The 14600-nt window shown below is 46.5% G+C and overlaps 1 protein-coding gene across 1 annotated transcript in view; it reads right to left on the bottom strand.

Annotated features, from left to right (window-relative positions):
- The window catches only part of ABTB3 (ankyrin repeat and BTB domain containing 3), a 323604-nt gene that overhangs the window by 45533 nt on the left and 263471 nt on the right, over positions 1 to 14600 (bottom strand). The window contains exons 5-7 of the mRNA XM_069585255.1: positions 5374 to 5539; positions 2994 to 3083; positions 961 to 1062 (exon numbers count right to left, since the gene is read on the bottom strand). Coding sequence (XP_069441356.1) covers positions 961 to 1062; positions 2994 to 3083; positions 5374 to 5539 — 358 coding nt within the window. The remainder of the gene's footprint in view (positions 1 to 960; positions 1063 to 2993; positions 3084 to 5373; positions 5540 to 14600) is intronic.

Raw genomic sequence — 14600 nt, 5'->3', positions numbered from 1 at the left:
TGTCACACGCTCAACCTCCTGAAACAGGCCTTTGATGTGTGTTGAGGATTCCCATGACCTAGGAAACAATAAAGGATTCCTATGAAACTCCAAGATTGCCGAGGGGTCCCTGACATCCTATTTTCTGCTCTGTGTAATTCTAAGAGGCTTGGAGCACATAAAAGGAGAGGAGTTCCTGATGTATCTGAAACTCAGCATTCACTATGGGGCCAGATGTGGTCAGGGAACTGGGGTGGGGTGGGGTGCCAATCTCTTTTTTTCCAATGAAGTAAAGTTTTAAGATCTAGAATGAACCGAGTTTAAGATCTAGAATATACTGGATGGCTGTCCACTGAACACCAACTCTACAACAACCAGAAATGGTGAGGGCAAAACAACTTATGTGCCCAAAGGATCTTGGATGAGGACATCTCTCCATATTCGGGTACCTGCTCCAGAAGACACACATGAAGACCCTACCCTAGACCTCTTATGTGGGATTCTCCATAAGTGGGATCCAAGCAAATGTCATTTGGAATCACTCCCTTGGCAGCTCGGCTGCTTCTTTCCACGGTTGGAAACCTCTAGACTCTGTGCAAACACTGGGGTCACACCTAAGGGAAGTTTCTAAGGTCTCACACCAGCCATGTCTTAGGTTCACGTTATGACAAGGAAAAATGAACAAATCCACAAAATCATAGCTCAGGCCCCACCCTTGAGCCACTGGGAACAACTTGGTAGGTTTGCCACTCTGTGTGTAAGGCTGCATGTAGGTATGTGATCAGTTCATATTGGTTAAAGCCAGGCCATATAGATCATTCCACATAGTATTTTCATTCATATAATATGAATGTGCTGTATTTCATTGCAATTAACCAATATGAATCTCTGGGGGAATAGGCATGCCGGGAGAGGTACAGATTTGCATAATGAAAGAGGTACAGTTAAAGGTCAGATGTGGGTAGGGAAATACGTTAATACCTGAACTACAGGAATATGTCCATGCAACACAGCAAAGGTCAGAGCCGTCCAATGGCGGGTCTCGGGGTGGACGGATGGATATTTATGAGGAGTACTGACAACCTATAAACAAATCGAAATCATTTTCAAAATGTGACCTTCAAAACACTTAGACTAGCAAATCTGACCTATCTGTGGCTGGGCACGCAGGCTAGAGATGCACAGAGGATGTCCTGGAAGGCACCTTGGGCAACGCTGGAGACATACAGGGTAGTGACTTTATATCCTCTGTATGCAACAAAAACTCCTTTGCTGCTCATTAGAAGAGAGTTAAATGGGTGACTGCTGACTGCCTCTAAGGAGTCTTGAAGAAATTGTAATGGTGGCTACAATGAACCAGCTCCCCTGCCTGTCTGCTCTTCCTGCTTAAGGGAGGGTGGGCTTCTGGGAGCTACAGGATGTCAGGTGAGGCCGCCACCATCACATCCACATCTTTAGGGGAAATTCTCGGCAGTGGCAAACCCCACACAAGGGGAGGTCTGCTTTGAGCTTCCAAGTCAAGCAAGACCACCTCCCATCTGATGGAGGAAGATCACTGCCTGGTCACAGCTCCTCCCACACTGTCCTCATTTCATGCTTCTGCTGGCTTCCTGGTTGACAAGGATGCTCATGCTACTGGAAACCTAGGCACAAACCTTTCTTGGGCATGAATGAGAAATCTGATATTGGTCTTCCCACATGGGGACCTCAAAACACCACAGACCAAGAGACAGGCTGCAGGACAGTGGACAGGACAGGCTAGGGTCCTGCAGCATGGTCTGTCACCCGCCCACGGCTTTTCTTCTAAACATTCCCGGGGCCATACAACTGTGATGTCTGCTGCTTTCAGAAGAGTTGAGTTCTCTAACCACTGGCTAGGCGAGGACCTTGAGCTGGGAGCTATGGGATGGGCTAGAGGACCAGAGACCCAAAACTGAGGAGCTCGTGCAGGGATGTGCATGGTGCTTGGGGATTCATATCAGGGAACAAAACCCCCCAATACTTGAAAACCTATAAGATCCCAGATGGTCTTGGATCCCAAACCATGCCTACTGCCTGTTTTCCTCAGATGAATATAAAGCAATTTTTTTTTTTTAAAGCACAGTACTAAGACTACAAGAGCATCTAATTTTGAACTAAAAAAAAAAGTTTTCTGGAGTGGCTGAGTTAGGACTTCAGCAAGTCCATCAATCTTCCCAACCTCGGAACTGCTAGAAGAAAGTCGGTTGCCTTATGTTTCTTTTTTGTGAGAGTGGGTCTTAAGACAGCATAGAATATGTTCAAGAAGTACAATTTCACCTATCATAAGCCCTGAGGGGGGCACCAATATTAACTGAATTCCAAACTGATGCTCCTCTATATTTATTTCTGATGGCGTGATTATTCTCCCATTTCACAAAGGGGAACACTGTGGCTCAGGAAGGTGAAACCACTCGCCCAAGCAGAAAAGCAAGTTACTAAGATGCAGCGGTTTCAGAATCTGAACCCACGTATCAAATTCTAAAGCCTGTCGGGGCATGCTTTCCACTATGTCATATGGCCTCGAGGAAGCTCAGCAATTAGCTTTGAGACCCGTGGCTTCAGCAGGCCAACCAAGTGGGCCAATCAGGATTCGGTGAGGGAGGGTGGAAGATCTGGGGGTCACAGGGGATGTGGACCAGCTTTGTATTTGGCAGTGGGAAGGGCTGGTGGTTCAGGAGAGCTTTCTCTGTCGGATCCCAGGAGGAATGGAGCAGTGGGAAGGATCAGAGACTCGGTATTGCTGAGCCAAGGGAAAAGTTAGAGCTCTGTGCAGCCACACGGGTTGTTTTAAAATGAAAAATACTTGCAGGCAGCTTCTTGGAGTCTGGTTGGGCTGGGGCCTCAGGATGGAGGAAATCCAAAAGCTTGTCTGACCTATTTGCTGGACTGAGCACTCTCAGTGGTGGCTCTTGAGAGATAAAGCCCCCCTCTCTTTGCTTGCCTTCCCCAGGGACTGCCAGGCCCAGGGGCCCTGCAGCCCTCTGCACCCTCACCTCCACATTCAGGTCAGCTCCGGCATCCAGCAGCATCTGAACCATTGCCTCGTCCCCACGGACACAGGCGTACATCAGGGGGGTCATGCCCTGCGGTGAGTTAAAAACCAGAGAACGGAGAAGGTTTACAAGGTGGTTGTGTCACTCGACAATAACAAACGGAAAATCTTACTCATGTGAAAGAGACTATGCTTGTTCTCCGAATCTAGCATTCTAAAGTAAATGTACAGCTTTACAATCCTCAATATTTTGAAAACCAACATGGAAGCAAGAAGAAAAACATAAATTGTCTTTTTTTTTTTTTTTCATTTATCTGGGCTTAAGTTGGAGGATTTTGTTTGCGTGTCTTAGGGTGCAACAGATCTAAGAGTGTTTGCTAAAACAAGTGGCTGGTTTAACTGAAACCTCTTAGGAACTTTCTGGATTCTGTAATATCAGCCCTAAGCTATCTGATTGGTAAATCCTGTTTCCATGGCATTTTCTCTCTCAGGATTTAACAAGTGTCGTCTTTGCTCTATACAGCCTGCTGGTCAGTGTCAAATGAAATTGGTGCCTCTGAATATGACCCCAGCACTCTATCTGTAAATGACGTTATCATTTACAAGTAAAAGGCAAGCGAATGAGGAATGGTTTTCAGGAATTCCATATCTGCCCATGATTCCTGCTTATTACAAAGTACCATAACCAATAGGAAGTAAGGGGTGGATTTTTCAATAAACAGTGCTGTGAAGAAAGCTATGTGGGAAAATGTTCAAGTTAGAGCCTTATCTCATACCAAATCATTTACAGTTTGATTAGAGATGTAGAGAAAAAAAAATTAAAACCAGAAAAGACATCTAACTGAATCTGTTTCTGAAAGGTATGAAAGCAATGGAAGAAATCACAAAAGAAAGTCTTGACAGCATTGAGGATGTAAGATTGAAAACATAAACAAAATTAAGAGGTAAACAATAAATTGAGACATTTGTGTCACATTATCACAAAGGGTTATATGCCTAATATGTAAAGAGGGCTTTGAAATAAAGAAGAAAATCAATTAAGCTCTAATGAAAAACAAGCAAAAGAAAGTAAAAGATTAACAGGGTACACATAAATAGTTGGAGAGTGTGTACAAAGAAACAGCCTCTGAGGAAGTAATTTGAGATTGAAGACCTTAAGATAAATTGATGCATTTGAGCAACTATTTCCACGTCAAAACATTTCTCTAATGAAATAATCAGATTTGAGCAAAAACTTGAGTAGTGAGTATGTCTCTCTCAGTACTATTGATTTAAGTAATTAGAAACAATCCAACAACTGAATTACGTTTAACTGAACAAATAATATGACCACTTTGTTAGTTGCTCATTCATGTCTGACTCTTTGCGACCCCATGGACTGTAGCCCCCCAGGCTTCTCTGTCCATGGAGTTCTCCGGGCAAGAATACTGGAGTGCATTGGCGTTTTCTTCTCCAGAGGAGCTTCCTGACCCAGGGATCGAACCCAGTTGGGCCACATTGCAGGCAGATTCTTTACCATCTGAGCCAATGTATCCATTTGAAGTGATTTTAAAGAGAACATGTAACGATATTACAAAGTATCTTTAATATAAAATACTGAAAAAAGAAAAAATATAATAAATCCGTTTTTTTTTTTAAAATAATGTGTGTGTGTGTGTATTAGGGCTCCGCTGGTGCTGCTCAGGAAAACTGCTAGCTCATACCGCTTCTCTGGAGTTTGCTGCATGAGCCGCTCACGTGAGAGACAGCTCCATCTGTCTTGTGATTTCCCATCTGGGGCTAACATTGAAAGCTGCTGTTTGTTTCCTCCACACATGACATCTTCATCCACATGGGGACATCTCCCCAATAGACATACAAGGTCTCTGGACCTCACTTTTAGGGGTTTGGGAGACGGCTGACTAATTCTGAGGCGTCTCCTAGGGTCCTTCAGAATGACTTCTGTGTATCTTAAACATATCCTGAAAGTTTGGTGAAAATCTGCTTGGATTAGTTCCATGATGCACTAAGAGGCCGGCAGAGAACTAATTTTAACCATGCCGGAAAAAGGACTTGAAGGACACATGCTAAATATAAATGATAGTTATTTGGATGATGGCATTATTTCCTCTCTGGAATAAGTCTATTTTTCTCTATTTTCCATTTCAGCTGCAATGATCACGTGAAACTTCTATAAAGATGAACAAGGATACTTTTATAAGATATTTTAAAAACTTAAAAAATAAAAACTAAGGGAAAAAACCCAATAACAACAACGAAAAAATCACCCTTCATCACCAGTAGAGGGAGCCTCTATTCAGTGCCTGCTGTTTCCCTCTTGCCCTAGGGCGGGGCATATGGTGGAGGTGGGGTGGCTATTCAGACATTGGGAGGGCCCATACCTGTTCGCTCATGGTGTTGATCCCATCGGGCCCCAGGAGAGACACTGCCTGCTTCACCAGGTCCGTCCGCCCACAGTTCAGCATCCGGAAACCCAGGTCCTGCTTAAACTTGGCTTCGATGGCCACTGCGTCCAGCTTCCGAGAGGCGCAAAAGCAGTCGTCGGCCCTAAGGAAGGAAGAGACGGTCAGGTGGGTGCAGTGGCTTCACCGGGGGCTGGTCCTTGGAGAGCACAGACTTAGGAAGCACCAAGGAGACTTTCCATTTGCTGTTCATGTCACTTGCTCGTTTCTAGGTTCCAGTTCCTGGATAAGGGCATGGCAACTCACTCCTGTATTCTTGCTTGGAGAAACCCATGGACCGAAGAGCCTGTTGGGCTACAGTGCATGGGTCACAAAGAGTCAGACACAACTGAAGCGACTTAGCACACACACAGGCTCCAGTTAGAATACGGACATCTCTTGATCCTTCCTCCTTTGTAACTGATGCTTGGCCGTGTCTCTCCTACCATGGGAAACAGACACAGATACGGGACTCACCCAAGGCTACACAGCCAACAAGCAGCGGAACTGGGATGCGAGCCCAGGGCAGTCTGTGGAGAGCTGGCCTGGGCACCTACTATGTCACCCTGTCCCCTCATCACAGCTCATACTATTTGCCTCTTTCCTTGTCTAAATTCTCCTCCAGGCTGGGGACTTTTGAGGGCAGAGACCCTGTCTAACAAGTCTCTGCATCCAGTCCAGACAGCACGCAGTATGTGGAGGTGTTAAAAATGTTAGCTGAATGGACACAGAAGGCCTGGAGTCTCTGCTTCCAAAGTGGAAGCATGGCAGAGATATGGCCAGATGAAATAAGAGTCCTAGTGGCAATATGCACCAGCAAGTAATCGAGTGAGGCAGAGGGAGCCAGCTTAGGGAAGTGTCGGGAGGAGAATCAGGGATTGAAGAAAGGGGTACAAATTCTACTTGTAAAGGATGTCACCTTTTTCTCATGGTGAGTTTTCAAATCAAATGACCAAGCATTTACTGAGTGCCTGTTTGCAAGAGGTGCACAAGGTCCGGAAGGACGGAGGGCACAGGCCCTGGTCACGGGGGTGCCTCGTGGCAACTGCAGTGACAGATGATCAGAGGTGTGCACCAAACAGAACCGAGGGGATCCAGCAAGGCTTCCTGGGGGGGGACCCTGAGATGTGTCTTAAATAAGGAGAGAGAAGGACAGAGTGTAGGAGAACCTGGAGCAGGGCTTGTCTGAGTAAAGGTGTGGACATGAGATGTGGTGGGCTACAGGAGCTACCTGGAGGTTTTAGTGTTTTTGAGGCATAAACTGTCAGGCAGAGGGCCAGGAGCTGAGGGAGGGGCACTTTACTTAATCCTAAGACTATTCTTAAGAGCCACTGAAGGTTTCTAAGCAGGCACGGGAGTGATGTGGTTGGAAGGCCAACTCTGGGAGAGAGTTGAGGATGAATTTGAGGGGAGCTGGCCCTGGAGGTGGAGAGATGTGTTAGAGCTAAAAGAACCAGCTGGATGGAAAGAAGTCACTGCTCAAGCAGGAAGTGACAGAGGCTGAGTGCAGGCTGGGAGGAGCAGAGGACGAGGATTTTGTCTTCTGTATGAGCAGGCACCCATTTCTCATATGATGGCCCTTGTCCCGAGGCTGGTGAATTCTATGCCCTGCATCAGCAGGAGTCAGCACTGGCACGGACCCCTTCATATTCTGGGGGCAGATACTCAGGAAAGGAGCCAGGGGTTCAGAATTCCTGGTTCTAGTCCTGCCTCTAACTAATCCACTTTGTCGCAAGAGGAATGGTTAAGTTTGCCAGGGAACTTTCGTTTTTATTCTTGGGAGAAATGAGAGGAAGTATTGTTCTGAGAGTTTGTGGCACTAAGGCTCCTCTCAGTAGGGCTAGGACCTGGGGGAAAGAACCTGGGGCATGAAGAGGACTCCAGAGGGAGTCCTAGGAATCGAGCGAGATGGGTGTGCCCTTGGCCGTTTACCGGGTTCCTGATCTATCCCTCATTTCAGCTGGCAAAGGAACCTTGGAGGAAGGCTGTCCTGAAAAAGGAACCCAGTATAGGTGATGGTAGGGCTCTTAGAGGACACTAGGAGTTTGCTTCTGGCCACCAGAGGGAGCTGATGCAGTGAAGATGGAGTCCAGAGAAAGGAAGCTAGGTATTGACCTGGGGTCTAGTCTGCACACAGGCCTGAGGGACTGGGCGTCACGCCAGGCCTCCAAGGGCCTATTTGTACGAGAGCCCTGGGAAGAACTAAGAAAGGTATTGGACTTGGACCCAGACTCTGGACTCCAATATTAAGACTTTTTCATGGCAGGTGGGGGAGCCAAGACCACCCCAGTTGGAAGACTTTCCAGGGAAGCCCGAGAGCTCCCCAGGTATGGGTGGGGGAGGGCTGAAGATGCCAAGTCTGGCTTTAGGCCATGGCATCAGCACCCACGATGAGAAATTCTAGGGCACAGAATGGGGCTGTGCGCTAGGGTGTCTTAGTCCAGTTCATGGGAATTTGGACCTGGGATTCTTACAGCTAACGTGGCCAGATTCAGCAAATAAAAATACTCTTGCAAATACTGAGCAAATTGAACTTTAAAAAGAAATCTGGGCAAGGGTAGAGCCATGTGCTGTGACTTGAAAAGAACAGGAAATGAGATCATGGACCCCACCAAAGTGTAGACAGAGGGAGGGGTGATGCTTGGTGTGGCAGTGGGCTTTATCTAAGGGGCACATGTTCCCCACACATTGGTAAAGGCAGACACTTTGGGCAAAATGAACAGGACAGAGAGAAGAGGGTTAGATCCTGGGGCACACATCACAGAAGCTTCCAGAAAGGGAGAGGTGGGGCCTGCAGGTGCTATACTGAGGTGTCTGGAGCCCCGAGGGGAATGTGTGTGCATATCGCAGGGAGAGGGTATCTGATCTGACTAACGGTAAGGAAAACCTTTCTTGTAACAGACCACTGTCTAACTCTGGAAGAGGTTGCTTTGTGAAATCTTGGGGAGCAAAGATGCTGTGAATTGTCACCATCACTGAATTTGCAATTTTCTCTCCTGTCTGTATCTGAGGCCCTTCTGCTCTCCTCAGTGCCTGATTGCCTCTCTTAAATAAGCACCTTTTTTTGTTTTTTTGAATCAAGCTAAATTCCACATGACTGGATGAAGGTTACTGAGGTGCGTCCTGTGAGTGGGCACCAGGAGGGGAGCTTATGGAAAGACACAGACACCACCCCATGTTCATGGAGCTCCCAGACTGGTAAAGTAATCATTCCAGGAACATTAGAAGTGTTTACCAGCTACAGAGGTCCTTGATTTTAATTAGAAAGAGAGAAATGGCAAGAAAATTACTGTCGCTAAGATGATGATGATAATTGTTGTTACAAGGAGCCAACATTTACTGGATACTTACTATTGAAATCTGAGCTCTTTCCATGTATTAACTCACACAACCAGCATGACAATGTAGGTGCTCTTGGGGGCCCTGTTCCAGAGATAGGGAAACTGCCCAAGTCATAGAGCTGGTAAGTGACAAGTCGGGAGTTGACCAGGCTGATCTGAGCCCTCAGCCCGACGCTGGCACTTCTCTGTCATGCTGGCATGCTCACACATACAACTGCCTACTGGACCAAATAGCTTCAATGGCTTTCAGACCCTCAAACTGAGCATGTCCCAAATGGAACTCTGTATGAACATCTGTCCACACCCACTCTCCATCCTCATCCTCCTGTCATCCCACCTCCACAAAAGGCATCATTGCCTACCCCGGCGCTCTGGCTAGAACCTCCTCTCATTCCCATATCCATCCCATCAACTGTTAATGCTGCCACTCAAATCTCAGACCCCAAATCCGCTCATTTCCCTCCACCTCCACCTCTCATACCCTGGTTCTAAACACCAGCATCTCTTGCTTAGAGGTCGTAACTTCAGTTCTATGAAAGTGCTTGTAAGACAGAGTCTTTTCAGGTCTGGGCATATTTTTAAACCTCAGGTCTGTGATATTCTAGACAGTTGTTGACAAACAAGGACTGTTGAGCACAAGCATAGACATAAGAATTTATCTTTCAGGCTCAGAATATGACAGAGTTTTGGCTTGGGTCATTAGCATGGCAGGACTGGAAAGAGACAGTTATTTAGGTTTTTATGTATTGGAAAGTTGTCTTTTGAAATATCTCAGTAAAAGTTGTCCATGTGATTTAATTTGTCACACACACACAAAAGCACTTTCATTCTTCTCTTTATCTGAACCAGTCTCTCACACAAGTTGAGAGTGAGCTTAAAACATCTACGGGGCAATTCCTTGGAGGGCCAGTGGTTAGGATTCTGGCACTTTCATTGCCAAGGGCACGGGTTCAATCCCTGGTTAGGGAACTAAGATCCCACAAGCTGCAGGGTGAGGCCAAAAAATTAATTTAAAAATGTTGAAAGGGCCATGTTCTGCCTCCGCTTAACATCTTTCAGTGCCTTCCCATGTACCGAGAATAGACTCAGCTCCCCAAGCACAGCCTGCCAGGCTGTGGGGTACTGGACCTGACCTGCTCTCCAACACTCCCCTTCTGCCTTCACTCTCACTAGCAACTCGTCTCTCTCTTCTGTCCCTTCAACTGGCCAAGGCCCTTCCCAGCTCGAGGACATTACTTGCGTAGTTCCCTCTTGCTAGAATGCCCTTCCCCTGGCTCTTTGCAGGCCTGGATCCTTCTTGCTCCTCAAGTGTGAGCTTGGATGTCCTGTCCAAAGGACGTCTTCACTGACCATCTAAAGGAAGGTAAATTTCTCTCCTATCTTTACACACCTCAGCTCCAGGCCAGTTTCATCTGTCTCCTTGTTAGCACCTTTCACAGCCTCTGACTATTTTATTGATTTATTTTTTCACTTTTTAATAAGCTTTTTTTTGGGGGGGGGCACACTTTTTAAATTAATTCTTTTGGCCACCCCGTGCGGCATGTGGGATCTTCTGACCAGAGATCAAACCTATGCCCCCTGCATTAGAAGGTGGAGTCTTAACCACTGGACCACCAGAAGAGTCCCTGGCACACTTAAAAAAAAAACTTTTTATTTTATAATGGAGAATAGATGCTATGGACTTTCCTGGTGGCTTAGGGCTAAGAAAACCCACCTGCCAATGCAGGAGACACAGGTTCCATCCTTGGCTCAGGAAGACGCCCTGGAGAAGGAAATGGCAACCCACTCCAGTATTCTTGCTGGGAAATTCCATGGACAAAGGAGCCTGGTGGGCGACAGTCCATGGAGTTGCAAAAGAGTTGAACATGATTCAGTGACTAAACAACAGCAACAATAGCTGATTAATAAAGTTGTGATAGTTTCAGGTGGACAGCAGAGGGACCCAGTCATACATATACACATATCCGTTCTTTCCCAACGGATTCCCTAGTGCTTCAGTTGGTAAAGAATCCTCCTGCAATGCAGGAGACTCAGGCTGGGGAAGATCCCCTGAAGAAGGAAATGGCAGCCCACTCCAGTATTCTTGCCTGGAAAATCTTATGGACAGAGGAGCCTGGTGAGCTACAGTCCATGGGGTCTCAGAGTTGGACACAACTTAGAGACTAAATCGCCACCACTACCACCATTCTCCCTCAAATTCCCCTCTCATCTGGGCTGCCACATAACATTAAGCAGAGTTCCCTGTACTATACAGTAGGTCCTTGTTGGTTATCCATTTTAAATACAGCCGTGTGTACCTGTCCATCACAAACTCCCTAACTATCCATCCCCACCATGAGCAGGTCAGCTTCCTGAGGGCAGGACCATGTCTATCCTATTATCTGTTGTATCCCCAACAGTGCCTGAAGCCTCATGGCACTAACTGATGGGTGATCCACCCATGAACCACAGTTCGTTCTTAAGAACAGACCCCAGGAACCACCTGTTCATCAAGAATCCCTTGGTCATGCAAAATAAGTAATTGTTTTGGTTACTGAATTCTGCTAGCCCATGCAGGCAGGTAAACTGAAGCAGGTAAGAAACAATTGCCATAAAGGTCTATGAAAACATGACTTTCTGTTCACTGGGTTTGTTGGAAAATTTAACTCTGCAAAATCTTAATTCCTGCAGCATTCCTGTACACACAACTCAGAGCTCCATTTACTCTTTCTGGAAAGTCTCTGAGGGATTGGTCCTAGAAGGACCAGCAGGTCCCCCTGTGACCTGGACAAATGTGCATGCCTGCCCACGTGCAGGATTTATTTATGTAGAAGTCTACTAAGCCAGTCGCCTGGGGCTTTACCAGAAGGTAATCAACCCTGTGGTTTTCCCTTTGAGTGACTTTCAGTGATGCCATACAAATCTGATCAGTTTAAGTAAGAGGTCAGCTACCAAGGTGGTCAGTTTCTCTGATTTCTCAAGGGCCCCGGCCCCAAGAGACTGGGTCAGTATTTCCCACCACTTCAGGAACATGACTTCAGAAAGATGTTTTCCAGGAGGCTTGTAGGCCTAAGGACTGCAGTTAATTGCACTGCCTTTTCTCCTCTGGGAAGGAGGCGGTATTGAGGCAAGAGCTGATACATTCTGCTGATATCTTTTTTTTTTCCCCTTGATGCACTCCAATTAACAGATTCAAGCTGGTGAAGCCTCAGACACATTTTATTCATTTACTAGTTTTAACGCTAGCATAGAGGTTCCGAGCATGACCTCTGGTTTTTCCCAGCTCTACTATTTAGCAGCTACTTGATCATGGGGCAAGTTATTTAACCTCTGTGTTGTTCAGTTTTCTCATCTGTAAAATGAGCTTTTAGTAATAATACATTCCTTGTAGGACTTGGGGTGGGGATTAAATGAGATAATCCACATACAGTGTGTGGAAGAGAACAGAGTTTAGCACACAGCACTCATTAAATGTGAGAGATCTCATAATCATTATTACAAATCACAAAGCGAGGTGCAGACTATAGAAAACACACTATATTTCAAAGAAGCAGATTCACAGACATGGAGACTAAAGAATATTTTAGGAATGGCACTTCTTAAGGCCTCACATTAGACACTGTATCTAACAAACTACCAGAATAAAGGCAGCCCTTTTCCTAGTGGGGAAACCTGCCCCAAGAAGGGCTGCCATTCCTGTCCTGTGTGCTTCTGCAAGCAAACTGGAAGCGATGACAGCGGCTGGGGAGGGAGGAGGGATGGGAGTCACATTTGATGAAAGCACAATTTCTGGAACAGTTCAATAGCAAGAAAAGGCAGAGTCTCTCAGGATGCGGTGGGCCCACCCAGCCAAGTTCCCAGACCCCTTCACCTCCTCCATCCTTGGGACCAATCCGGACCCTGCAGGTGCTAGAAGGTAACTGGCAGCTTCCAGGTTCCCTGAGCGCCAGTGGAACGCTGCTAAATTCCCTAGGCTGTGGGCTCAGAAGCCAGACTGCCTGGGTTTACCGCTTGGCTCTGCCCTCACTCACTGGTAATGCTGCACAAGTGACTTAATCTCCTTTGTGTTTCTCCTGAGTAAAATAGGGACACTAACATTACATGCTTTACTCATCTAACAAAGACTTAGAAAGCAACGACCATGGGCCAGGCATATCATAAATTTTTTTTTACAAATATTCACTTGTTTAACTCTCATGATAACCCTATGATTGAAGTTGCTTAGTCATGTCCGACTCTTTGTGACCCCATGGACTGCCAGGTTCTTCCTCTATGGGATTTTCCAGGCAAGAATACGGGAGTGGTTTGCAATTTCCTTCTCCAGGGGATCTTCCCAACCCAGGGATCGAACCCAGGTCTTCTGCATTGCAGGCAGACTCTTGACCGTCTGAGCCACCTGGGAAGCCTCGATAAACCCTATGAGAAAGGCATTATTGTTATATGAACCTGTCTTACAGATGAGGAAAATGAGGCACAGAGTGGTTAATTAACTTGTTCACTGTCACACAGCTAACAAGGAGGAGTCAGGGTTTGAACTCAAGCCGTCTGGATCCAGAGTTGGTCCTTACACTGCCCAGTTCTTAGTGATGAGCTGGCAACCACTGGGTTTCCAAAGGGACTCCCCATAACCCTGGGACCTGTACCCCCAAAGGCCTACACAGTTCTCACAACCATGACCTCCTCATCAGTGATAATTAAAAAGAAGCTACCCTTCCTGCATGCTCATTATCTACCAGGTGCTGTGCAAAGTACAGCACCCACCACTTCAAAGGATTCTCTCCTTGAAGGAACTGTTGCTATTATTATTCCCATAATACGGGCAAAGAAACTGAGGCCCAAGTCTGAGTGTCTGACACCAAACCTCTGCAACAACGCAGGAGGCGGAGCCCAGGACCCGGCACCAGACTCCACATCCCTGTCTGGCTTCTTCTTTGCTACCGGGGGTGGGAAGCTTAACCTCCCTCAGCCTCTGTTACACTGTCTGCAAAGCAGGCATGACAGCAACAGTACTCACTGTCTCTATCTTCGAGGAGGATTAAAGGAGATGATACTTTTGAACCGCTCAGCACAGTGTGCAACTGTAATTGCCCAATACATGGGATGCATACTTAATACGACACTATTATGTTATAATTGCAGGTCCTCTTTCTAGGGATTTAATCAGGCCATCTGGAATCCCAGTTCCCCTTCCCCATCCTCCAACTGAACAATCCTCCAGTCCCAAGGCAGGTCTTTCCTTGCCCCCACTGACAGCTTCAGTTTCCTTGTGTATAAGATGGGGGTGTTGAGTTTGTCAAGCTTTTCTGTGCCTCCAAACATGGACATTCTTTGAGTTTTTGACGTGTTTTCTGGTGCTCATATACCACTACTTACTGGGCAACAGCTTTTCTCCCTGACTCCATCCTGACATTTTAATTCTCAGTTTTTGCTTTTATTTCATGCAAATACTTATTACTGCAGCCAAGAGGGTTTCCTGGGAGAGAAATGCTTCTAGTTTCCCAGCTTACTGGGCCCTGGATGAGGCCAACCTGGGAGGAAACAAGTCCAAGAATTTGCCAGTTTACACTTTTATTCAAAAACAGCCCAGTGGTTCTCAAAGAGCCACAAGGAAAGTCACCCTCCATCTCTGCCTGGAAGGGAATTTTAGGAAGGAGGGAGAGATGCCAGGCCTAGGAGCAGAGGGGCAAACTATAGGTCAGTGTATTCTTAACACCCATGTTGCTGACCAGCACAAGGTTTGAAAACAGCTGGAAAACTTTGATGTGGGGCATACACATGCCTTGTTCTTGTCTCACTTCCTGTCGGGTCCACTTATTGGTGTTCCTTGCCTGGTTCTGGGATGTCTGA

This window comes from Ovis canadensis, chromosome 3 (assembly GCF_042477335.2).
Source record: "Ovis canadensis isolate MfBH-ARS-UI-01 breed Bighorn chromosome 3, ARS-UI_OviCan_v2, whole genome shotgun sequence".
NCBI lineage: Eukaryota > Metazoa > Chordata > Mammalia > Artiodactyla > Bovidae > Ovis > Ovis canadensis.
The sequence above is the reverse complement of the archived record's forward strand: the minus strand, read 5'-3'. Positions and strand labels throughout refer to the sequence as shown.